At 38.8% G+C, this 25,311-nt stretch overlaps 1 protein-coding gene across 9 annotated transcripts in view; it reads right to left on the reverse strand.

Moving 5' to 3' along the window:
* Positions 1-25,311, reverse strand: part of Aff2 (AF4/FMR2 family member 2) — a 471,554-nt gene that overhangs the window by 27,253 nt on the left and 418,990 nt on the right. For all 9 annotated transcript variants that reach the window (XM_048336773.1, XM_048336769.1, XM_048336764.1 and 6 more), the window contains 6 exons: positions 16,384-16,543; positions 12,828-13,832; positions 10,778-10,899; positions 6,249-6,471; positions 1,411-1,700; positions 849-912 (listed from right to left, as the gene is read on the reverse strand). In XM_048336773.1, coding sequence (XP_048192730.1) covers positions 849-912; positions 1,411-1,700; positions 6,249-6,471; positions 10,778-10,899; positions 12,828-13,832; positions 16,384-16,543 — 1,864 coding nt within the window. The remainder of the gene's footprint in view (positions 1-848; positions 913-1,410; positions 1,701-6,248; positions 6,472-10,777; positions 10,900-12,827; positions 13,833-16,383; positions 16,544-25,311) is intronic.

The raw sequence follows: 25,311 nt of genomic DNA on the forward strand, positions 1-25,311 counted from the left end.
GTTGCTTTTCTAACAATCGAGTTACACTGGTATTTCCAATTGTTCTGGGATATGCTTATGATTAGGAGTGTGACCTTAGGATACTCTCCACAACAGTGTTCTCAGATGGCCACATTGGGGATAACTTGTAGTAACCATGCCACAGTCTCAATCCCAGAAATTCTGATTTCATTGGTGTCGTTTGTAGCCTTAACTTAACCAACAAATTGTAAAATTGTTAAGACATATTATTAGGAAGATAATTAAGTCAAACAAGTCAACAAGTTCAGGCTATCTCTGCTGTAGGTGGCCAAGAGCCTTGGGGGAAGCTGGATAAAATATGTTAGGAAAGGTAGATGAGAGTATTTCCTCCCTGTGTTGTGGAACCCAGCCTGATTGTGGGTACCACTTGGGGAACAGGTAATCAAATTCAGCAAGAAACTGAGCTTTTTCTATAGATCCAAGTTTCCTAAGGTCTATTATGTAGCTTTTAATAACTTCTCCCACACCAGTGTTGGATTCTTGGACCTAAGAGCTCCCGTCCTTTCTAGGGTAACTTCAAAACTCATTTCAAATTCACTGAAATGATAATGACAATGGAATACGTGAGTGAGACTTTAAAGTTTGGACAAGGAGAGAAATGGCTGGAAAAGAACAAAGACATGAGAACTGAGCTTGAAGTACCTTGGGAATTTTGGTACTAAGGAATTAACTATCTCTAATGTCCCTACGTCTGGGCAGTGATACATTGCAAAGAAGGCTTGTGATATAGTATTAAAAGTGTGAGTTATTTTTAAAGTGCCTTCTTTGTGTTCTTACAAAGCCTTATGACTTAATGGGAGCAAAGCAATGAGAGGAAGAAAACCTACCAGTGCATCAGCTTTGTGCTTCAGCTTCTTAGCTTCTTGCATGTAATAGTCAGCATTGTGAACCCTAAACAGACAAAACAGGATCTTTTTGCAAACCGATGTTTTATGGTTTGAGGAAGAAAAAATAGCCAAACACATTCCTACTATACTATAAATTCATTCCTGTATAAAGTCTTGGAAAAGGCAGTGTTGTGCTGTCATTCATGCCATAAAGAACCTTGAAATAATACTATAAATTAAATCTGAAGTATATAATGGCCCACTGGGATAAATAAACATGTCCCCCAAACACAGTACTTACAGTATCCCAAATAGATCACATAAAACCTAGCTGTAAATATATGTATGTCTGAGGACATGAATAAGAAAAGATAAAACTAGTAATCTACAAGTAAGCACCTGTCTTTGGAAATAATAAGAAAACCCAACAATTAAAATAGGCAGCTGATGCTAAGGTTATATGGGAGGAGACACATACATGCATGGCACTGGAAAAGCCACATTGCCCTACCCCAAGTCATCATTCCACATCTGTGTCTATAATAAGGTAGGGATAACATACGAGTCATCAAAAGTGAGCTTGGGTCTCCGGACATTAGTACTGCTGCTGGATAGGAGGGGCAGGGCTGCCCAGGACGTCATCTCCAGGTGACTGCTATCCATAAGGCCAGTAGTGATTGTAGAGGTGATGGTGGAAATAGTGGTGGTGGTAGTTGTGGTGGTGGACGTGGCAGTGGCAGTAGCAGTAGCAGTGACAGTGGCAGTGACAATGGCAGTAGCAGTGACAGTGGCAATAGCAGTGCTGGTGAGAGTAACTGTGGCAGATGCATTCTTTTTTGGAGTGTCTATCTCCTGGGGGAAAAGGATGACAAATGGCTTCTATTAGGTCCAGCTGTTTAGAACATCTCTTCCAAAACCACGTTGAATGTCAAGTACAGTACCAAGCAACACAATAATTTTTTTTAAAAAAAACAACCAATACACAGTGCTTGTGACTGAATGCAGTGAATCGCTAGCTTTTGTTCTATGACAACACAAAACACCAAGCCATTCAGGAGGCTAAAACAGCCCTTTTGTACATAGGAAGCCCGTGGCTGACTTCTGGATAACTGACTGCCACATGATGGTGCCTCCTTTAGAACACTTGGGATGCTAAGACCTCACTTTCCCCAGGTGAAATATCCGGTGGATAACAGACTCATGTCTTCAAGTTGAACTGTCATTGCCATAGACAGCAGGATCTGGAATTATGTGGTAGTATTCCATTGCAGTTCACATACCATGTTCGCATGACAGACTCTGTCTTCCTCAACTGGTAACCATGGGACAACCTGACTGCTGTATATCTGACAATAGTTCCCATGTTTTTTCCCTCTTTCTGCTCTTCTCAGTTGGTATCTCCCTAAGACTGGTATGCTCCAAAGTTCATTCCTCAGATATCTTCTTTCCTGTATTTGTCAATCCTGTATGTACTGGCACAGATTCAACAATAGGCAGAAAATTCACATACAGAATCTTGAAATTTGCCTTCTCCATGAAGCTTCTAACCTGCAGCAAACACTTCTGATTCATTCTACCAAGATACCCATATTTTCTAAAACAAACGAGAGTTACAACAGTACTATTTTCTTTTGATGGCAAGATGGTTATCTCTGTCATCAAGCCTGGTTTCCTCTATGTGACTGAGGAGTTACCAATTAGATTTGGCATGATGCCACAGAGAACTACATTTGATCCCAGACTAGGGTATACCTTATAAGAAGGGACTCTAGCTTATCTTCTATCTAGACTACTTACCAGCCCAAGCTTCCTAAACAAAGAGGAGTGTCACTCTCACTAAGGAATAAGTATATCCTCAAATGTATATAAAGGCCAATCACCGATGCTGGCCTTCAAATCCCTCTCTAACATGGATTCAGTTTCTTGGCTAAACTCTAACTTCTCCCTTCCATACATCTTGGCTTCAACAAAACTGACCATACTCCTGCTTTCTTCACTTTCTTGATTTGGTTCAAGCACACTCTTAGATACAAAAGCTTTGCCTGCATTTCTTTGTATTTTTCACATTGTAATAATTTGCTCCATTATTTTTATGTATAGAGTTTTTTGGTAAATATGCATATCACAAAATTTAGCATGTTACCCAATTGTAACTTCCCAGTAAAGTTTTCTTTTTTTCTTCTTTTTGCCAGTCCTGGGCCTTGGACACAGGGCCTGAGCACTGTCCCTGGCTTCTTTTTGCTCAAGGCTAGCACTCTGCCACTTGAGCCACAGCGCCACTTCTGGCTGTTTTTTATATATGTGGTGCTGGGGAATCAAACCCAGGGCTTTATGTATACGAAGCACGCACTCTTGCCACTAGGCCATATTCCCAGCCCCTCAGTAAAAAAGTTTTAAGCACGTTTTTATTGTTATGCTACCAATTCCCCAAAATCTTTTGTATCTTGCAAAAGAAGTGTGCATGCCTTAAAAGAACAACTCTCCATTTTTTCCCTTATCTAAGTCCTTGTCAACCATCTGTCTACTTTCTGTCTTTCTAAATGTGAGAACTCTTGGGATCTCAGAGAAATGCAGTCCCAGTATTTGACCTTTGGTGTATGGCTTATTTTAATGAGCACAATGTCTCTAGTGCTTATGTCAGAATTTCCTTCCTTTTTAAGGTTGCATAATTTTCCATCATGTGAATCAATCACAGTTTGTTTACCTACTTCCCTTCTTATCTGTTAAGGTTCAGCTCAACAAATGGATCCTGCAATAGAAAAACATCTTTTTTCCTACATAGTAAGGAGTTCTTTAATCCTTCTTGTTCCACTCACAGACCTTTGTTCCTCTCCTAAGACACCTTATACTTTAATACTTTGAGCACCTGAGGTTGGTAACTATCTGTGAATTAGGACTCTGCCCCTCCACCCATTGTCCACTGCTTTTAGCATTTGCCAGGTGCATTTGGACACATATGCATTCACACTTGTCTTAGTTAAAAAATCACTTTAATGTACTACTTCTCTATTTGTATAGTACTGGAGATTGAATTTAACGCTTCAAGTTGGTTATGCAAGTGCTCTACTATTTGAACCATGTTCCAAGCCTTATTGTATTTAGTTTGTTTTTCATATACAGCATTGTGCAAATTTTTCCGGGCTGGCCTCAACCCATGAGGCCACTCTTACTCTGTTCTCCAAGTAGTTAGGGTAACAGATGTGTATGTCCATGCCTGCTTGTCCTGATAGAGAATTGCTATTTTCCACTTGATTCTCAACTTTCTGATAATAATTCTTACTGTGTACATCACACTCAGGTAAATGTGCAAGGATGGCATACATGTACAGATTATTGTAATGAATATGGAGAAAACAGTTTAAAGATGATCGTATATTTTATTCAAACTAAACACATAGAATAATAAGAGCCATAAAAATGTAGGCAAGCTCGATGTGTCTACTCTCAGAGACAGAGTGGCCAAGACCAAATAGTGGGGGGAGCCCTAACACAATGGGACCTGTATTTATGACCAGGATATGTGACAAAAAATACCACCCTCTTCATAGTCATAATACTGTGGTTGACTTTGCAAGATCTATTTGTAAATGGCTAGATATAATCTAGCAAATTAGAAATAACTGCCTTTGGTATACACACACACACACACAGTAATTAAGTTAATGAGCAAGTGTAGTCACATTTATCACATTTCCCCCAGTTAACTTTTAGCTCTTGTGTAATTGACTACAAATTCTTGTCAGCAGTATTATTGTCATAATAACTACCTGTATTATTAAGAACAATTAATTATCTCTAGTAAAATAGTAGATATTATTATTTATCATATCTAACTTTTCGTGACAATATACAAGGCACTATTCAAAAAGAATTTGTGACATATATTGCATACTGCCAAAAATGTGTACTAGAGGGGTACATCAATTAGTGTTTATAATATTAATTATTCTCACTATGATAAATAAGATATATAGTAGAATTACTCTTTAGAATAAGTGGGTTCATAATTTTCAATAGTATAGACTCAACATCTTTAAATGTGTGGGAAAGTATAGAAAATTATAACTCTGTACTAGCGTTTTATATTTGTAGTGAAATTTGCTTCAATGTGTATGTCATCTCAGATGATAGAGATCAATATGTATTGGGGATTTAAAATGGAGACGAGCATAGTCTTTCATAAAGGGCTAGATGAACAGGTTTGATCTAGAAACTAAAATATTAGTACCAGAAATTTGAGGACTTACTGATTTTTCACTCATATTACATTTGAAGAAAACTAAGTATACATGCAGAGACACACATATACATTTATATTGAAAGATGACCTACGCAAGTATATAGACACATACATACATTTATAATGGAAAGTGAATACATTCTTCATTGACATCATAACTTACGGTTTCAACAGGTTGTGTACATAGATACCTTAGAGGAGTTAACAGTGATTGCATGTGGGTGTAAAAAATGATAAGAATTTGTGGTGATCCATACTAACCACAAGTGTACAAAATCCAAAGGACTGTATAGTTTTTTTGTCTGAGCTTGGTATCACTGCTGTGTGATTTGATAAACAGATTCATTCTTTAAATTATATTTTGTTTAGTAACTATTTTTTAAAAATGTAATTCACTTTGGCAAAGGTAAATTGTTAAAAAACAAAACTTAGTTCTTACTCAAACTCAGTGACATTGAGCAATCCCACTCCACCTACTTGTGTTTTCATTCATTAGATGATTGGTTCCTACAACAGGGACCAGGCCAGATGCTAGAATCTATTACGGAAGTATCTTTGCCACCCCTAAGGTATGAGGATATTGCACCAACCACACCAAGAAAAATATAGAAAATTAATTTGGAATAAAAAATAAACATAATAGAAATAATTAAGATTTGTAGTGCATATGTTTATACACACACACACACACACACACACACACACACACACACACACACACACCCCTCTTGTTTCCCTTTTGCTTCTTTTTTTTTTTTTTTTTGGCCAGTCCTGGGCCTTGGACTCAGGGCCTGAGCACTGTCCCTGGCTTCTTCCCGCTCAAGGCTAGCACTCTGCCACTTGAGCCACAGCGCCACTTCTGGCCGTTTTCTGTATATGTGGTGCTGGGGAATCGAACCTAGGGCCTCGTGTATCCGAGGCAGGCACTCTTGCCACTAGGCTATATCCCCAGCCCCTCCCTTTTGCTTCTTTCTCCCTGACCCTTTCCATATTTCCTAGGATAAAGTTAGAGTAGCTGAGTAATTTTTTTTCTATATGACAATTTTTTAAATGTGATACTACGGTTTGGACTCAGGACCTCATATTTGCTAGGGAAGTGCTTGTGCTGTGCATCTATCCCTGCTACTTGACAATTCTAATATGTGTTCAAAGACACTTACACTTACAGATATTCCCTTGAAAGTAGCACAGAATTTGCCTTCATTTCTCTTAGGTTTTGTAGAGGTGATTTGTCCAGTCATGGAGATGTTTTTGTCTAGACTGAAAGGACCATTATTGCCACTGACATTTCTGCGACGTGGAGGGTCCTCTGGCAGTGGAGAAAGGGGAGGAGGAAAAAGCTTTTCTTCTTTTCTTCTATTTGCTCTTCTAGATGAATTATTTCTGTGGAAACAAAATGTGTAGGGTGTTATGAAGTTATCTTGCTTTATACTGTTTGTGTGCCAGTCCTAGGGCTTGATTTCAGGGCCTAGGTGCGGTTCGTGAGCATTTTTGCTCAAAGCTAGCACTCAACCAATTGAGCTCTACTTCCTTATCTTGATTTACTTTCATTTTTCTCATGAGGCTAGTATTTTCAGCTGAAATTATGTAAACTTGGTTATTCTTGACCTATGAGAGGTGTGTAAATATTCATTGGTGGACAGATAGATAGATGCATATACATGTGTCCAAGAATAAACATGCCTTTGAAGCAGAATTCTATGACAAATGTGAATGTCTAATGGAGTGTGCTACAGTGTGTGATATTTGCAACCTATCAAGATTACTGTTAATTAGATTTTTATAGAAAATACAATACAGACTTCAATCTCATCAGTTTTCAGGCTGTTTCCTACTTTATTTTTCTCTAGGACCTAACTGGAGAAGCATGTGATAAATGGTACAGTGAACAATAAATGCAAGGCTATCTTATTAAATGTTATGCAACTCGTTGGTAGAGAAGGGAAGGAGGAACTACAAAAGAATAAGGGAACAGAATACACTGTAGGAAAGGAAATGTACTCATCCCGACTCATGTAATTGTAATTCCTCTGTACATCACCTCTATAACAACAATAAACTAACAAAAATACTATGCTTACATATTATTTAAAATAAATTACACCCCAAGCACTACTGTAACATTGAAAAATATTTGTATACAAGATTATATCCCCATAATGAATTCCAGTGAAAGCTGCAGGGGGAAAGGATGATTGAGAAAAAAAAGTACTGGAAAGGGTTAATCAAGCCCAATGTGTATACCTGTAAAAATGCCAAGAAATAAAAACCTCTTTGTACAATTAATATATGCTAGATAAATAAGAATTAGGGAAATGAATGTACCCCTAATGCCAAGGAATAATGAGCTCCTTTATAAAACTTTACTTAAGTATATTCTTTGACTATATTGACATAAGACATGTACAATCTTAAATGCACATCCATGTTTTAAAACTGATTTATCTGTCCATTAGATGGGCACCATCAAATAAACTGAGACTTCAAATAAAACAGTACAACTAAAATCTTAGGCAAATTGCTTAACATGGTAATTGGGTCATTGATTTTCATTTTAGTTACTATCTTAGACTAATCAATGAAGATTATTTGAATTTTAATCTTGTCTTAGATACTTAATATTGTACTGTGCAGCCATTTACTTTCCATGATTATTGACTACGATTTTCAATAGCAAATTAAGTCAACAAGAATTTATGTTTTTGTCTCTTGGTCAGTTTCAGTCACTGTTTAGATATGTAGATATACCATATCTCAAAGCAACAAGTCAAGTGGTCTGATTTCCTTAAAAAGCTCTCCATTTAGTTTTGTTCTACTTCTGCTGTGTAGCACAAATTTGCCAATTATAATAATCTGTCTCATCTTCTCCAACTTTTGTTTCATAAAAGTGCCTCTGGGTTTTTTTTGGGAGGGGGGTTAGTTTGTTTGTTTTGCCATTCCTGGGGCTTGAACTCAGGGTCTGAGCACTGTCCCTGGCTCAAGGCACTTTTTGCCTTTTTTTGTCCCTTTTTGCTCAAGGCTAGCACTGTACCACTTGAACCACAGCGCCACTTCTGGCCTTTTCTGTATATGTGGTGCTGAGGAATTGAACCCAGGGCTTCATGCATGCAAGGCAAGCACTCTACCACTAGGCCATATTTCCAGCCCTGTCTCTGGGTTATCTTATTGTCAGCTATGAAATATTTGCAAAACACTTCAGTGTTTTTAAATGATTAAAATTAGTATATACTTTCCAAGTGATTTCAAATTGTTTTGAAATAAGGAACCATTTCAAAACAATATTGACGCCTGATAAAAATGATATCTATCTATCTATCTATCTATCTTCTATCTGTCCATCCAGAGGTAACTGACTTGACCTTTGGGATTGATCATTGTCATGGCAGTAGGGGAATGGGTGCATTATTTATAACCAATCCTCTACAAGTTGAGCTGCCATGGGAAAAAGTGGTCCTGAGAGACAAATGACTTACTATATACTCATACCTTCATAGCCTCCCCATCTATCACTGACCTGACCAATGGGGACTTAGTGCATTTTGTGCAGTAAGTATCAATGTTTTAGTTCTCTTACTATCTGCTTGATAGTGACCTTGAACCCTGGAGCCTGACATGACTTCCTTGACAAATGACACACAAGACTTTTCTAGAGAGCATTCTTACTATTATGGATTCCAACTATAAAACACCTTTTACATGTGTGTATCTATTTTAAATATAACAGAGGAACACATCTGAGAAATACTTCACCACTGCCCATCAGTCCCTTATTGGTTCTACTGATTGGTCAAGCCACAATGAAATGGAGAGACTAAGCACAGCTTTTCAGTTGGACAATCGGGAACTTTAGCTGTCAATTAAGTGTAGCATCTTTGTTAGATTTAGAAGATTCAGTTAAAAAAGTGACTTGACTCATAGCAATTTCTAAGGATTTCATGTGAAATGCACAAAGGAGAAGACAAAGTTTGAGAATAGTCCCAAGAAAATTCCCCTAAGAGATTAGTCTCATTCATTTGGTCTCAATTCCAGAGATTTGAATATCTTTGATGAGCACAAGAATACATTGTGGATTATTCCTGAATGACAAATGTTTCCAAAAAAACCACTGCTTTTATGCATACCAGAAAGTAGGAAATATACATGAATGTGCCTGATAATTACCCTTTCCTGAAACCAAGTCTATTAACTAGATATCCACTTAAATCTTGATCACTTCTCTTCCATAAGATGGAGAAACTACTAACTCACTGGACTGTTTAGTAAGGAGACTAGCAGTGTGACTGATAGTCACTTCCCCATTGTTCTCAACTTTTCCTTTCAATTTCTAAGAACTTTATGTGAATTGACTATATCAGAACCAGGTAATGCTAGAGACTACAGATGCACATCAAAAGAACTGCTGTACTTCAGAGTGAGGGTACCCCAAGTCTTAAATCTTGTAAGAATTGGATCTAATTGTAATTTGTCTATTCCTACTTGTACATAAAAACAAGTACCTGGGTTACTGTAAACTGATCCTTTCTATCTGCCATCTGATCTGTGGCAGATTGATGCCATATCACTGATGTTAAATAGTAATCTGTGAAATCAGTTGTTAGCAGCAATTAGCCAGATTGCCTTGCTGCTCTAAGCTGCTAAAATATTCCCAAACTGGGCTTTGATGAGAGTAATCTCTAGCTGGGAATATGGTCTAGTGGCAAGAGTGCTTGCCTTGCATATATGAAGCCCTGGGTTTGATTCCCCAGCACCACATATATAGAAAAGGCCAGAAGGGGCGCTGTGGCTCAAGTGGCAGAGTGCTAGCAAAAAATAAGCCAGGGACAGTGCTCAGGCTATGATTTCAAGCCCCAGGACTGGCAGAAAAAAAAAGAGAAAGTAATCTTTAGTGTTGAATGAATTTATAGCAATAATTACTTAGAGAGAATGGTTCAATTCACTGACATGATTGTTCATTGACATATTCATACACACACATATGACAAAAAGAACTTGATCTTGATGCTTAGTAGAAACAGTGGGCAGAAATTCGCTGGGTAAGACTGAAGCTTATTAAATGGGAAGAAAATGGAAAGCTTCTTGCCTGAATCTTGAACCTTTCACACAGAGAAAAGAGGGAGAGGATATGCCAGCTCATGGGATTAACATACTCATCCCTAAAAACTTTGCCTCATACAGAATTAGCCCAGAGGGAACAGAATTGCACACCAGCTCATTTCCCCCATGGAGGTAAAGATTCAGTTACAGCCCCCAAGCTTGTATTGACATTAGGTAATGACATCCAAACAGAAGCTGCTGTATCATCCTGTCATGATCAAGAGAACGTTTTTAATCATTATCAGAAGAGAATCTTGGGTATTAAAAGTCAGAACAATCAGGTACCAGGGGCTTATGCCTATAATCCTAGATGCTCAGGAGGCTGATGTCTGAGCATTGAGGCTGAAAGCCAGTCTGGGCAGGAAAGTCCTTGAGACTGTTATCTCTAATTAACCACCAAAAATCCAGAAGTGGAGCTGTGGCTAAAGTAGCAGACCTCCCACTTTGAAAAGAAAACAAAAACAAAAACAAAAAAGGAAAAGAAAAACTCTCAGTAACAGAGCCCAGGCCCCTAAATTCAAGCCCTGAACTGGCACACATCTGTGTAGAAAGAACACTATTACAAAGAAATCATCTAAAGGCAGGGCAAACTCACTCTCTAGTCTGGGGAGGCTTGTGGGGTGGGGCTGGTGAGATGCAGGGGGGAAGCAGGCAGATAGAACTGGCATCCTCCAGGCGTTGCTTCTTCTCAGGGATTTTCTCTGCAACTTCTGCTGGCTTTGACAGGAAAACAAATGCACAGAGCTTAAAATATTTGGCACATGCAGGCAAGAATGTTTTACACCTTCATGACATCAACAAAAGAGAGCATTTCCTTCTGTTTTAACTTCTAGATTAGCTAGAGGAGTTAAATATGCACCTTTGATCAGACAGGAGAACAGTCAGACTGGCCTAGTCTAGTCTTATCAGACAGTTGCTGTTTAAGAATGTTGAACCCTAGGGGAGGGGGAAGGGGAGTGTCCTGTGGAGGGGGTGGGAGAGGGGGAAGGTGGGAGGGAAATGAGGGAGGAGGTAACAAGTTTGATAAGAAATGTACTCACTGCCTTACCTATGAAACTGTCACCCCTCTGTACATTGCTTTGACGATAAATTAATTAATTTTTTTAAATGCTGGACTATGATGCGAATTTCTCATTGAAGATTGGGTACCAAGGGAATATCCAAACAGAAGTAAAGAGAATCTATAATTTTCAGACACTTCTCTCATTAACAATGTTTTTACAAAAGAACAGTTTAAAATGTAACATCACTCTTAACATGGTATCATCCCTGTCAACACAGCATAGAGCTTATGGGGGAATATATAAAAGTTTCTTACAAAATCATCAGCATGCATGGATATGAACTACATATCAAGTATACCTTTCAATATCTGTATGTGTTGGTTCTGAAGATATACTTTTTAAAGTCCGTGCTTGTGGGGCTGGGGATATAGCCTAGTGGCAAGAGTGCCTGCCTCGGATACACGAGGCCCTAGGTTCGATTCCCCAGCACCACATATACAGAAAACGGCCAGAAGCGGCGCTGTGGCTCAAGTGGCAGAGTGCTAGCCTTGAGCGGGAAGAAGCCAGGGACAGTGCTCAAGCCCTGAGTCCAAGGCCCAGGACTGGCAAAAAAAAAAAACAAAAACAAATAAAGTCCGTGCTTGTAATGTGAACCAGTGGATACTCGATCCCTTGTTCTCTATTTTATAGTATTGGTCCACAACTCAGAGAAAATACTATGTGCCTTTGTCATAGTGTGCCCATGTCAGTGGGCTTGCTCATCTGTTTCCTGGCACTGTTCTGTCTCACAGGACTCGCTAGTCTCCTCTGCTTTTCAATCCTACATTAAAACTGGGTGAAGACAAATAATTCCTATAGTGTCTTATTTCTTAGACCAGTATAGGTTTTAGGTGAGTGGCTCCTGAGTAACCTAAGCCATTTCTAGCTATACTCCAGTGTCTTCCGGGAAGACTAAACAGAGAAAGGATTAGGAATTGCCTTTCCATCACCATGACCACTGTTAGGAATAGGATTACCTGAATACTGCTATGAAACAATGTTATTCTAAAAAAATACCCACCCTAAGATCTAGAAATAAATCATTTGACCACAAACTGATTTCTCTAGGTATATTTAAGAGAAAGGGCCGATATATATAAATATTCCTTCTGCTTGTACCTCTTAGCTCTAGAATTCAGCCCAAACCAGCTACAGGTGAGATTTTAACCAAGCATTTGAACCATTAAAATCAGGGATCCTAGAAAACCTGACAGAATCCAGGATACTCTAAGGAGAGTTGGTTTCTAAGTATGTTAACATTAGTCTAGAGAAATAAGTAAGCCTAAAGAAGGAAGTACTGCACATTGTGGTCATGAGGGTAGGTGATTGCAGAATAATGATACACAACTCCCTGATGGCAGGAACAACTTAAGGAAATGATCACAGGGGATTCTAGTTGTATTCTTCTTTCCTATTGATTGTTCCTAGCCTTTTATACATGATTATGTATACATTACTGCACTTCTTGTGGAAAACATCATTGCTTTCACTAAGGTCGAAAATCCACTGCCTCTTTCCTCCTTAAAATGAGACTCAAGATCAAATTAGACAAAAGACAGCAACAGTTTATGATGACTTGGTAAGTCATATTGGACAGTTTACCTTGTGCTTCCGCTTGCCTTTAATGGCTGGTTTTTCCACAGCTGTGGCACTTGTTTGACGCTTGGGTTTTGAGGCAGTCTCCTTGTGGTCGGGCTTGGTGGGTGCCGCTGAGAGTGAGTTGTGGCCAGGTACTCTCGAAAGTAAGTCAAGGTCAATTTTCACCCAGAGGTTTTTCAGGTTCTCATGATCTCGTAGAGGGGACAGAAGCTCAGTTTGCATGGACGGAATGGGCGACAAAGCTGGCTCTTCTTTATTGTTGGATGGGTTGTTGCTGCTGTTGCTGATCAAGCTGCTGAGAGTTAGGTTGGCAGCAGAGGCATCCTTGGATTTGGTATTATTACCTCTAGGAATGATACAAGGAGGCAGGACTTTGATCTGCAGGGTCTCTTCTTGGTCTGTATTGGAGTCAGATGTAGACGAATCTGATTCAATGAATTCCCGAGACTTTGGCACGATCTTGCTTGGGCCTCTATACTTTTTCTTCTCAGTAGCTAAGGGGATGTGAGCCCTTGGTTCTTTCCTAGGGACTGGTTTGTGTGCAGTGGCTTTGTTCCTGCTTCTTGGTGGGTCAGGAATTTCCACACTTTCTCTTTCTTTGGGAGTACTGCTGGTAATATTTGGTTTAGGCCAGGTAAACTCCTCAATGCTGGTGTTTTTCTCAACCTTTTTGGGCTGTTTCTTCCCAATTGTCCTTTGAGAAGCTGTGTCAATAGTGGTGGATAACTTATGCTTCATAGCCTTTGTTTCTGGAGTTTTCTGGGTGGGCCGTGGACGGGCTTTCTCCCTAATGAGACTCAGGAGAGGCCGTTCTTTGGGTTCAGGCGGGACCTGGCTGGGGTTTGATTTCACTTTGATCTGGACTTCCATTGGTTGTATGATTGGAGGAGGCAGAGAAATAGTCTCCATGGGTGTTTCATGTTGGCCACAAATAAATGACTTGTTCTGGGATGTTACTTTGTTAAGCCACTTATCCAGTTGCCACTTGTTGGTTGAGGGTGGCTCAGGCTGCAGATTGAGAAATGGAAACAAGAATGAATTTCATATTTGGGAAGAATTTGGAACTATTCTCAGTGCAGGGACTATTTGTAGTAAAAGCTTTAGGTGTTAAGTAACCGTGTACACATATACAACCACAAATGCTCATTCACACACCCTATTTAGAGCCAAATTATTGACTTGATCTTCACTGGTATTTTGGTAGACACAACCCATCCAGACAGAAAGCAATTGATTTCAACTAATGTCCAATATTTCTGTGAACATATTCTCCACTCTGGCTAAGAAGCCAATAAGTATTCATAGAGAGATATTTCAGAGAGCAGATAGGAATGCCTTCAAAGAAATCCTGTTCTCCAAATCCTTTGAATCATCATCACTCAACCTCTCTCCAGGAGGCATTGGCAATGTTCACTGATTCTGAAAAGAAATCTAAGTGTTCCTCCAGTATAATTCAAAGGGAAACTGCCAAAGTGCCAGTAGTTGCTGGAGGATGGTGTAGTTCAATGAAAACAGGACAACTTCTTTGTGTACTTACTGAAGGATGAAAAAATTTGACTCCTGCTACTCTAACCCATAGCACTTTCCTCAGTGTACAGGCAATAACCTATTTATGGAGACATACATGCAGGCCATCAGTATCCATTGTTAAGCCATGGAAATGACATATACAATTCTCCTTCTTGATTTTCAAATCTGAATTCTGCCATTTGAACTAAAAGAGCTATCATTTTTTATTAGAAAAGCTCTTCTTTAAAAGCCATCAGCTAAGGGTTATGGCACCAATCAATAGAGGTGAAAAAAATTTTAAACAGTTGAGTAGATGTGAGATTCTAAGCTGCACAGGGTAATGGCAAATAAGTGAAGAAATCATATCAGGTACAATACACTGCCCTGAGTTACAGTGCTGGATCTACCTTGGTGTATCTGTGACATGTTGAGGAATTTGTTTTAAACATCTCAGAAACTCATGGTCTTGATCTATGAAGTACAGAGTATTAACCAGTACCTTACAGGTTTGTTATTAAGAAGAAATGAGAAAAATGCAAGCTAAGAGTGTAGAATAGTGCTTGGCACATGGACTTTGTTCAGTAAGTGTTGTTATTAATGGTGGTAATATTATTACTGTCTTCTTCCTGATGATTGAAAATAAGTGTGTAAAGTCCCATGGATGATGGATGGACTTTCTTGCTGTCCACTTTGTAGCATCAGAGGACCACAGCACAGATCTCGAACTCAAAGGGGAGGGGAAGAGAAAAGTAATTCTCTCTCTTTTTTTTTTTTACAAGTAGTAGTTTTATTCCAAGTACTATGTCAAGTCTTGTGGTTACAGCAGTAAGCAGAACAGAAAACATTCACATCCTCAGCACTTATCTTATGGGAGACAGGTGAAAACCATAAAATGTTATCTGTTGGAGTTACCATGGTACTTTCTACCACATGTATGTATCACAGGAAATGATCACCACATGCATACACACATGTGTCACAGGGAGTGATAACCACACACACACACACACACACACACACACACGTGTCACAGGGAGCTATCACCACATCTATGTGTCACAGGGAGTGAGCACCACATGCAGGTGTCACAGGGAGCTATCATTGCATGCATGTGTCACAGGGAACAGTTATTACATAGGATCATTTCCTTTAGAAAAGTAATTCTCTTATTTCATAATTATTGTTTTGGTATTTGGGAGGCTGGATTAAATGTTTTCATGAATGACGAACAGACAAATCTGTTGTAACCTACATAGCAAACTGCAACCCCTTTGCTTTGTACATCACTTTGACAATAAATAACTAAATAATTTTTCAGGAAAAAAGAACCTCTCTCTCTCTGTCTCTCTGTCTCTGTCTCTCTGTCTCTGTCTCTGTCTCTGTCTCTGTCTCTCTCTCTCTCTCTGTCTCTCTCTCTCTCTCTCTCTCTCTCTCTCTCTCGTCCTGGGCCTCCAACTCAGGGCCTGAGCACTGCCCCTGGCTTCTTTTTGCTCAAGGCTAGCACTCTGCCACTTAAGCCACAGCGCCACTTCTGGCCATTTTCTGTATATGTGGTGCTGGGGAATTGAGGACTTTATGTATATGAGGCAAGCACTCTTGCCACTAGGCCATATTCCCAAGCCAACATGTCATCTGTTAACTATTCCTTTAGCATTTTGGAAAGCCATACTCCTCAAGTCTTTCTTGCCTCGTGTCAATTAGTTACATTAATAATGTTAATCTACAGTTAAGTATTGGCATCCCCTGGGACAAGAGTAAATCTTGCCAGTTTTTATTTTGGTTCTTCTACAAGAGAAGTTGCTCACTCACTCATTACTATTTAGTTATACAGGTGAAGAAGCTCAGAGTGAGTTCCATAGCAGATGATGTAAATATATTAAAGCCTATGCAAATATGTGTTAGAGAAAAAATGCTATCAAATACTCAGAGATATTTCCAAAGTAGTTTTTTTTTATGCAGAAGTAATGACTGTGCTAAAAGTGTATTGTGTTCCAGGATGCTATGTAAGACACAGGAAAATGGAGGTCAGGGCTCTGGCAACTCTACCTACCTCTGGAGTGGACACGCGAGGTGCCTCATTGGATTCACTGTCAGTGGTGCTGCTTTCAGTGTCGGAGTCCGATTCAGAGCTGCTTTCTGACTCACTAGAGCTGCCGGATCCCCCATTGACTGGCACTGTAGGCGGGGGCTGGAGGGTGGTCAAGGGTGGACTGAAAGAAAAATGGGCATCGTTTATCATGTCCTTCAAGCCCAAACTAGATGGCACAATGAGTTCAGTAAACGGGTCTAATATCTTTGAGCTATAGACTGAGTGGACTGCACTGTCTCATTTTATGGGTAGAAACTTGAGGATCCAGAGGCCCACTGCTTGGCCCAATGTCAAACATTTGATTAGAATTGGACAGACTTCTCACCTTCACTCTACATAAAAACTTAAAGCTGAGGTGGCATGCCATCTTTCTCATACAGATTACAAGCAGATACTGAGATGTTTAATTGTCCCATTTGTTTTATTTTAGTTAAGATCATCCTATTTTCTGTTACTATTTTGTTCAAAGCCCCCAGTCTTTCGTGAGCCTCTAATTTCAGTTAAACCTAGCATAGTCTCATTTCCAAGAATGAATGAGTTCAACCCTCATTGTAATTCGAAGAAAGGAAAAGCCAGAGAGCAGGAGGACTTGCCTCAGCCTCCCAGATAGTTGGAGAACCTACACTAGTACTTAGTAACAGGGTGGCCCAGAGCCCTCAAAGGGCAGAGGCTGGGGTGAATTCTTCCCCTCCCCCCCCCCCCCCCCCCGTCCTGGGGCTTGGACTCAGGGCCTGAATTCTGTCCCTGGCTTCTTTTTGCTCAAGGCTAGCACTCTGCCACTTGAGCCACAGCGCCACTTCTGGCCATTTTCTGTATATGTGGTGCTGGGGAATTGAACCCAGGGCTTCATGTATAAGAGGCAAACACTCATGCCACTAGGCCATATCCCCAGCCCCTGGGGTGAATTCTTCACTGCCAAGGTTCCAGCATTCACTAAGGGGATAAAATGGTCCTCCATTGCTTTCTTTTGGGTGCTTGCAGAATAAAGATGTGAAAGAGTATACTACTTTGCCTACTCCACAACATTATTTTAAACTATTGGCAAAACTCTTACCAAGAAAGTATGATCCTAAGGGACCAGCCATCTCTAATGATTGATTTTAAATTTGCAAAGCTGACCAAGCAAAGCATTTGGAAAGTGACACCATTTGCAACTCTGCCTTTATTGAGAATCAATACCCCTCCTTACCAATCATTTGTACTCTGCCCCATAACAAATCAACCTTGGCTACCTCAGAGCATGCTGGTGTACAGTATTGTCTTTCTTTCTTTCTTTTTGCTGATTGTCTCTTTGGACTGAGCTCTTCTTTGTTTTCTCTCAGAAATGGGGATCAAATTTTCAGGATTTGTTATACTACAGTGATTTGCTTGGTTCTTTCACATTACATGTCTACAGTCAATGGTAATAGTCTAGAGAGGAGACTCAGTCCTGGCACTGTAGTTCACCTAGTCCTATGGTTCTTCTATAAACCTAAGACAGAGGGTTCCTAAGTAATCCCTGCACATGATTCTGGAAGCATCTATTCCCCTTCCTTGCCTGAATCCACACAAGTTGATGTCCCCATTCTATTCCCTCGCCAGGGTCTCCTCTACAATATTACAGTGCTAACCAGCAAGCCTGAAGCTGTACTCAGCTGCTGCCTGGGAAGGAATGAGATCCCTTTGAAGCCAGGTTACTTATAGTCACCATTCAGCACAGACAGCCTTTCCATTACTTATGCTTTCCATTCTTAAAGACTAGCCCTTTAACACCCCAGCTAGGGATTTTTCTTTTCTATTATTTTCTTTTACCTTTTTTGTCATGGTCCTGGGGCTTGAACTCAGGGCCTGGGTACTGTTCCCGTGATGTTTGTTCATGGCTAGCACCTCAGAACTTGAAGCACAGCACCACTTCCAGCTTGTTTTGGTGGTTACATGGAGATATTCTCACAAACTTTCCTGTCCAGACTAGCTTTGAGCTGTGATACTTCTGTGATCCCCTTGCATTCCTCTGATCCCAGCTTCCTCAGTAGCTAGGATTATAGGTGTGAGCCACCAATTTCTAGTTTGGGAATTTTCTTTTATAGAATGAAGGGTCATTTAAAAATGCTATCAGTTAAGTAAATGCTATCTATAAGTACATTTCTCTGCCAAATACATCAAGTAATTATAAGAAAACACAAGATATAGAGAAGTAGCTCTCCTACGCAACCATGTTTGCATTTCTTCAACAAAAGGAAAGAGAGAGACCTATAAATTTTCCTTCTGTCTTACACTGTAGATCTCTGTTTCAGTGGCAGTAATGATTCCATATTTTTGCAAAATACCCTCTAAATCAAATCAATTGTTTTTTATATTTAGTTACTGAACAAAGACTAAGAGAATGACTAAGAGAAAGACTAAGATTAATGCAGAGAGATCAGGCTAACTTGGTGTGAATCATCTACACACATCTGCAATACTGAAAATTCTGGGTGGTGGATTGAAGGATAAGATCTAATTTTGATCCAAAGTTCTGATTTTCAAGTAAAGGCTGTTTTTTAGTATTTGTGCATACTTATGCATTAATGTCTGGCTATTGTAAGAAGCTAGGAATTCTGACCTTACCAAATTAAAATAGACTGTGGATACATCTGGAGATATCTCTGGATAGAGATTCCGTTTATTAGATTAGATTTCAGTCATCTCCCTAAGAAACTAAAGTAATTCTCTCGAAACCAAAAGCACAGATGCTTACATTACTAGAATCAACTAATTCCTAAGCCAGATTTTAGGGGGAAATTCTATGTGTGTATGTGTGTGTGTGTGTGTGTGTGTGTGTGTGTGTGTATCAATGTAAGAGTGTTCTTTAGTCAAAGTCCATCTGATGGCAAATCCATTTTGCTATTTATATTTTTATGTGAAAATTGATATCGTGAATGTATATATATACATATATATATATGAATATGATCTGGGGATACATCAGTAGGATCTGGGATACATCCCTCAATGAAACTTGTTAATGTCATTCCAGTAACCTTCAAACTAAGAAAAATAAATACTTTAGATATCGCATATCGGTTTAGGTCATGTTTATCATCAAATGAATTGGTCTCAAAATCAGATGAATGAATAGTTTTCTGGAATGTTTCAATTTTTCCATTGTGAAGAGATTATAGGTATAGACAGAAACCACTGCATCCAGTCTACTGCCAAATGGAAACTACATGTGTGAATCTAGGCTTGCTTCATTTGGAGCCATGTTGTGTGTGACTAAGACTATTCCAGGGACAAACATGAATACAGAACTGAAGCACTATCTTTAGAAACAGGACAGACATTCATATGAGAGCAGCACATGAGGCCCAGGGTCATAGTCTTGTCTAGAACCCACTATAGAACTTGACTTGGCAGAGCACCAGAAAATTTCCCTTTTAGTTATTCACTAAAAATTCTTAGCTGTTCACCTAATTCAAATCCAACTTCTGCTACATTTATTTCACATATCATCAATTTATGTTCCAAATGTATATTAAAGCGGAGACTAGTGAGGCCATTACATGTAATACTTGATTCTGCTTAGTCAACAAATAGCGTGTATTTCACATGTTCACTATTCACCAAAACTGCATTAAAATTATTTCCCACACATCATTTACTCTCCCACTTTAATAAACTACATCTAAAGGAACACTAGTGTTAACAACAAAAATAACAGTGAAGATCATCAACATTTAATATGTATATCTACTTCAGACTCCATAAATATTAAAAGTATACTCTGACTTCACCTGCAATGCAATGAAACTTCTTAAAGGACCTGCATTTTAGTGGTGTCAAGGTTAATTGACCAACCTTTACAAGATCTACTTTGCTACTGTATTCATCAAAATCAGCCATCTTTGCTGAATGGAGTAAGGCCCCATACTAATTCCAATTCATTAAGTCTTCCTGACTGTGCCAAAGTAAGGGAAAAGAAGGTGACTTAACAGGCCTTAAGAGGAACTCAATGCTACAGGAGGATATAAAGGCAGGTCACTGAGAGAAACTTGGGAATCATATAAAGTGCCTTTTTCCAGACAGATTTGGCCTTCCTGTGAGGAGCCTGAGAGTATTAGATGAAAACAATAGACTTTAAAGACAGTCCAGGGCATGTTATTCTCCAAACAATGGTCTCTACTTATACTGACAAGCCTCTCCAGAAACAACAGATCAACTTGATACCATAATTAATGAGTAGATGCAACAAAATGTCTGGAAGAAGGTGGATACTTAGATGCAACAAGATTTTTAGGAGAGGGAGGGTGATCATATAATAATAATTTTCAAACAATCACAAACTCTATCCTATGGTAAAGGGAATTGGCTTGTTCTGAACACCTTCTGAGGTAATACATAGACCCACTAACTTAGAGACTTAGGAAGATTCTACCTCAACATTGGGAAAGAACTTTTTTTTTTACTATTATCTGTAAATAGTTGTACATGGGGGATCTTTTTTAATTTTAAAGTTTTTTATTACTCTAATTGACCAAAGAAGTTTCAAGTCAGTATGTCAATTTATGAGTATAATGCCTCTTAATCAGAATCATCCCCTCCATTGTTGCCCTTCTCATCTACATCTATCCTCTCCTCTTGGCATTCATCTGCTCTTCCTTCATTTAGCCCCAACTCCCTATGTCAGGACATGGTTCAGCTTCCTGATATTCATTTGGATAAACTGTCTATACTTGTTCAAATTGTATGACATGCAATCTCATACTTGGGTATAACACACTTTAGTAAATTTAATCATGTATGTATGTAGATGAACCTGTATTTGATATTGGGGAAAACTTTAAAATGTCCATGTGTGATCCTAGAAACAATGTTGCACGGTAGGCCAATAAGCCTTGTTCCCTTAGATTACCATGTAGCCAACTGGCCTTAAGGAACGTGATAGATGAATATAAGGATTCCTACTGTGTGTCTGAAGTCTGTTCCTTAAAGCAAATCAGTGTCATAACTAATATAGAAATCTTAAAGGATTAAAATTGCATTTACGAAGGGATATTTTATGTAAGACTCTATGTAAGACTTTTATGTAAGAACCTCCAGAAAGTCAAATATCTACATTGGTACTGTTTGAAACCAATCCTAATTTAACTGTGGATTTCTTTTTAATAGTTAAGCAGGCATGATAAATTGGCCATATTTTAAACAAGCTGTGTGGCATCAGAAAGAATATTCTAGAATGGGTAATAACTTTATAGTGAGAAATGGCCACAGGAAGATTTGACAAGCAAGTCTATGGAGTATTGATCTTGGTGACACATTTTTAAAGGCCCACAGTTTGCCAAAGATGTGTAGCTCATGGAAGAGCCTGGCATTAAACCTTTGCCTTTTGTTGAGACTTATACAAATTTCAGTATGACCCTTCCTCAGTTTTACTGGAATCATATATCTGTCTTTCTGCCAGATAGTTTGTAACAAGTTTGTCTTTGAATTCATTATTAAGTTGTAAAGGAATGACACTGGGGTAAAGGAATCAACATCTTCAGATGATATTACTGCTGTTATTCCTTCATGTTTCTTTCTGCACTCTCAAGTTTTAGTTCCTCCACTAGAGGCAGCCATTGTAGACCTTGCACCTATCCTAGCAAGGACATAGAAATTGTCTTTGTTGGCAGTTTTGAAATCTTCATATATTTCTTCCACTCCCGTGAATCCATTGGACCCATTTGTTCAGTGAAAAAATAGCGAGTGAAGAAATAGCAAGTAATATAGAGTATAAGCACAAACATAATACCTAAATAGATGGAAGCAGAGTTTCTCTGGTAGGAACAAATGATAGCACAGAGAGGGAACCAGTATCCCCAGAAGCTTGTTCTCCTTTCGAGGATGGCCCCTAAGCACACTGACAAAGTAAAATCCTTTATATCCCAATACTACCAAATTCATGCTGTTGAGGAGCAAGTGGGAAATTATGTTCTACTTGTGATCTAGGCTACATCCTGACACAGCTACAAGGAGATAATTCTCTGTCCAACATGCACATGTTGAATGTAAAGTCCTCATCTCTGGTGTTTGAAATGGTGTCTATTCAATTTATTTGCAAAAGAAGATGAAGAGATCTATGCCTATTCACTAATGTTCATTTTCATGGAAAAGTTACTGTACATGACACTTTATAAAGTCCTGAATGAGTGAAGATATTTGTGGTTGACAGAATGATGACAGACTAAAAGTTATCCATGTCTTTGGAACCTGAGACTACATAGAAATAGAAAATTTGCTTTCATCAAGAATATAAATATTTTTCATTCATTGCAGTGTATATTAATTACACAGAATAATGGATTTCATTGTGACATTTTTATGCATATATATATATAAAGCATATTATATTCACACACAAATCCTCCAATTCGTTTTGCTTTCTTGTCCTTCTTTGCCTTTGGTTCACTTCATAGCCCTATATAGTCCTAAATTAGTCCTTACAAAGGAAAGAGGAAGGCAAAAGGAAAGCTGAAAGTGATACAGTATAGGAAGCTTTTGACCTGCTTTTCTGGCTTTCAAGAAAAAGAAAGATGACTCAAAGCCAAGTAAAGTAGACTACATTTTATAGGTAGCAAGAAAATGACAGGGTTGGGTCATAAAACCATATGGGCCTGAATTTTGGGGAAATTCAAATGAGAGGGAAACTCTTTCTTCTTAAGAGCTTTAAAAATGAATAGAGCTCACTTCTTGATTGTAGGCTGGTTAGACTCATGTGTGACTTCTGACCTACAAAATTCTAAAATAACAAATTCATGTTGTTTTAAACTGCAAATTTCGAGGTGATTTGTTATTGTTGAAATCACTATGTTTGAGGTAATTTGTTATGGCAGCAATAAAAAAGTGAATACAAGACTTAATTAAATTTGAGCACAGCAGCTTATACCTGAACACAATTTTCTTTGTTTTTACATTTTAGTTTTCCTTCTGAGACGTCCAAAAATACAAGGCCACCCTGGGAAAGAAACCTTCCTGGCCATGTGAATTCTTGGGAATTAGAGTTCAAACTCTGGAAGAAACTAATAGATTGCTGTTACCATGGAAGGGGGTAAATTTGCCAGAGCAGCTGCAAATCAATCTTTAGAACTTTCATGATAGTTGTAAATGATTGGCTTCTCATTCTTTTTGATCCCCAACTGGTAGTGCCTATTCCTTTCCACTAACCTGATGCCTACTTCCTTTCTGGGGTGATAATAATGAGTTATTCTGGCAATGGCTTTTCATAACAACATTTGACCCATAACCAATCAGGCAGCCCAGTTCTTGGTTTCTTCTCTTACTGTCTGTAGCAATTTTAAGGCTATTTCTTATATCTAAATAGCTATATTTCCCCTAATGCTACTAAGATGACTGTAGTAATATAATGACAAGGGCATAAGACTGAAAATAAGAGCATCTGCTCTAGTTCTGAACTTCACCTTGAATATTTTACTATTGCATGACCTTAGATTAGACATACAATATGTGGGGTCTCACTTTCCTAGTCTGTAAAATGGGGATAATACATTACATAAAAATTTAAGAGGACAAGATTAGGTTCATTCAGGTGAGGTAACTGTTAATAAGTATTCCTCAAAGTTTACTGTGCATAGGAATCACTGGAGATCTTATTACTGTGCCAATTCTAATTAAGTAGGCCTGGAGCAGAGTCTACATCTTGCATTTCTAATACAATCACAATGATAAAGTGTTCCTGGGGACCACATAGAGAGTAGTAAGTCTAAAGAGTACATAGTGTTATGATATAAGCTGTTAGAAGGAAAAGTTGGTGAGCTATCAATTTGAACCTTTAAAGCCGAAACATGATTTTGGCTTCAACTATGGAGTTTTTTTCCATAACCATTCACTTTTCCTTTAGTAACATACAAAGGTGAGTACTTGTGCCATTTGTAATTTGCCATACTAAAACTTAAGCTTTTATCAAGTAATTGATCCTGACGTGTCCTTATTAGATACCTTCTGGTAAGCAGGGACTTTGGCTTACATTTTTCTCATGCTACTTCTCTGTACTAGTAATTTACCATATTCATGCTTCTTTGGTACTCAATAGGTTCAATGAGTAACTGATAGTGTTCATTTGTATAGAGGAGAATAAACTGGTATTGTAATTTCTCTACATAATTTTAAATCACAGGATTTTTTTTTCTGCAAACAGACAGGGACCATAAAATTAAAAAGCTAGGTATGTTTGGGAAAAATCACATAGGGTTAAGAGTTTTGCTACCTTTTACTTTTAAAATTCATTCTTAACAATGGCAGCAAGGGAAGCAAGTGGATGTGAACACTGAACCCAGGGGTCCTGACCTCCACCAAGCAGAAAATGAGTGAGTGATTGGCAGCTTGCACTCATAAAGAACCCAGGAGGATCAGCTACCAAGAGTCTATGAAATCAAAGCTACCCATAAGGAATTGTAACAGTCACAACTGCTCGGTAGAGCAAGTCTATACCTCAACTGGTGACTTAAATGCAGGAATTTCCCACTATGTTTTTTGAATTGGTTTTGGTGATAGGGTTCAGCTGCTTGTCAAGAGAGCCCATGAAGTCACTGTGCTGAATTCCCTTGGAAAGCACAAAGTATGCTGAGGCAGAAACGAGTATTCCTGGTGATTGGTTCTGAGGAGCTCACTACCATTACTGTTCTCTTCCCTGATGGATGTCTTCTTTCCCGTTGTACATCATGATCATGCTTTGGACTTGCTGCTGCATTTGGCATCCCTCTTCCAGTCTCTACCTAGTCTACATTTCTTCTAGGATATCTCTCAATGCCAAGCTCCTTATCAGTATTGTCTGCTCCCCTTCATGTCTGATCTGTTACCTAATATATCACAGACACTTGATTTAGAAGGTAAGCTTCTAAGGCAAGAGGCTTTATCAGCCATGTACTGTGTAAA

This window comes from Perognathus longimembris, chromosome 28 (genome assembly GCF_023159225.1).
Source record: "Perognathus longimembris pacificus isolate PPM17 chromosome 28, ASM2315922v1, whole genome shotgun sequence".
Taxonomy (NCBI): Eukaryota; Metazoa; Chordata; class Mammalia; order Rodentia; family Heteromyidae; genus Perognathus; species Perognathus longimembris.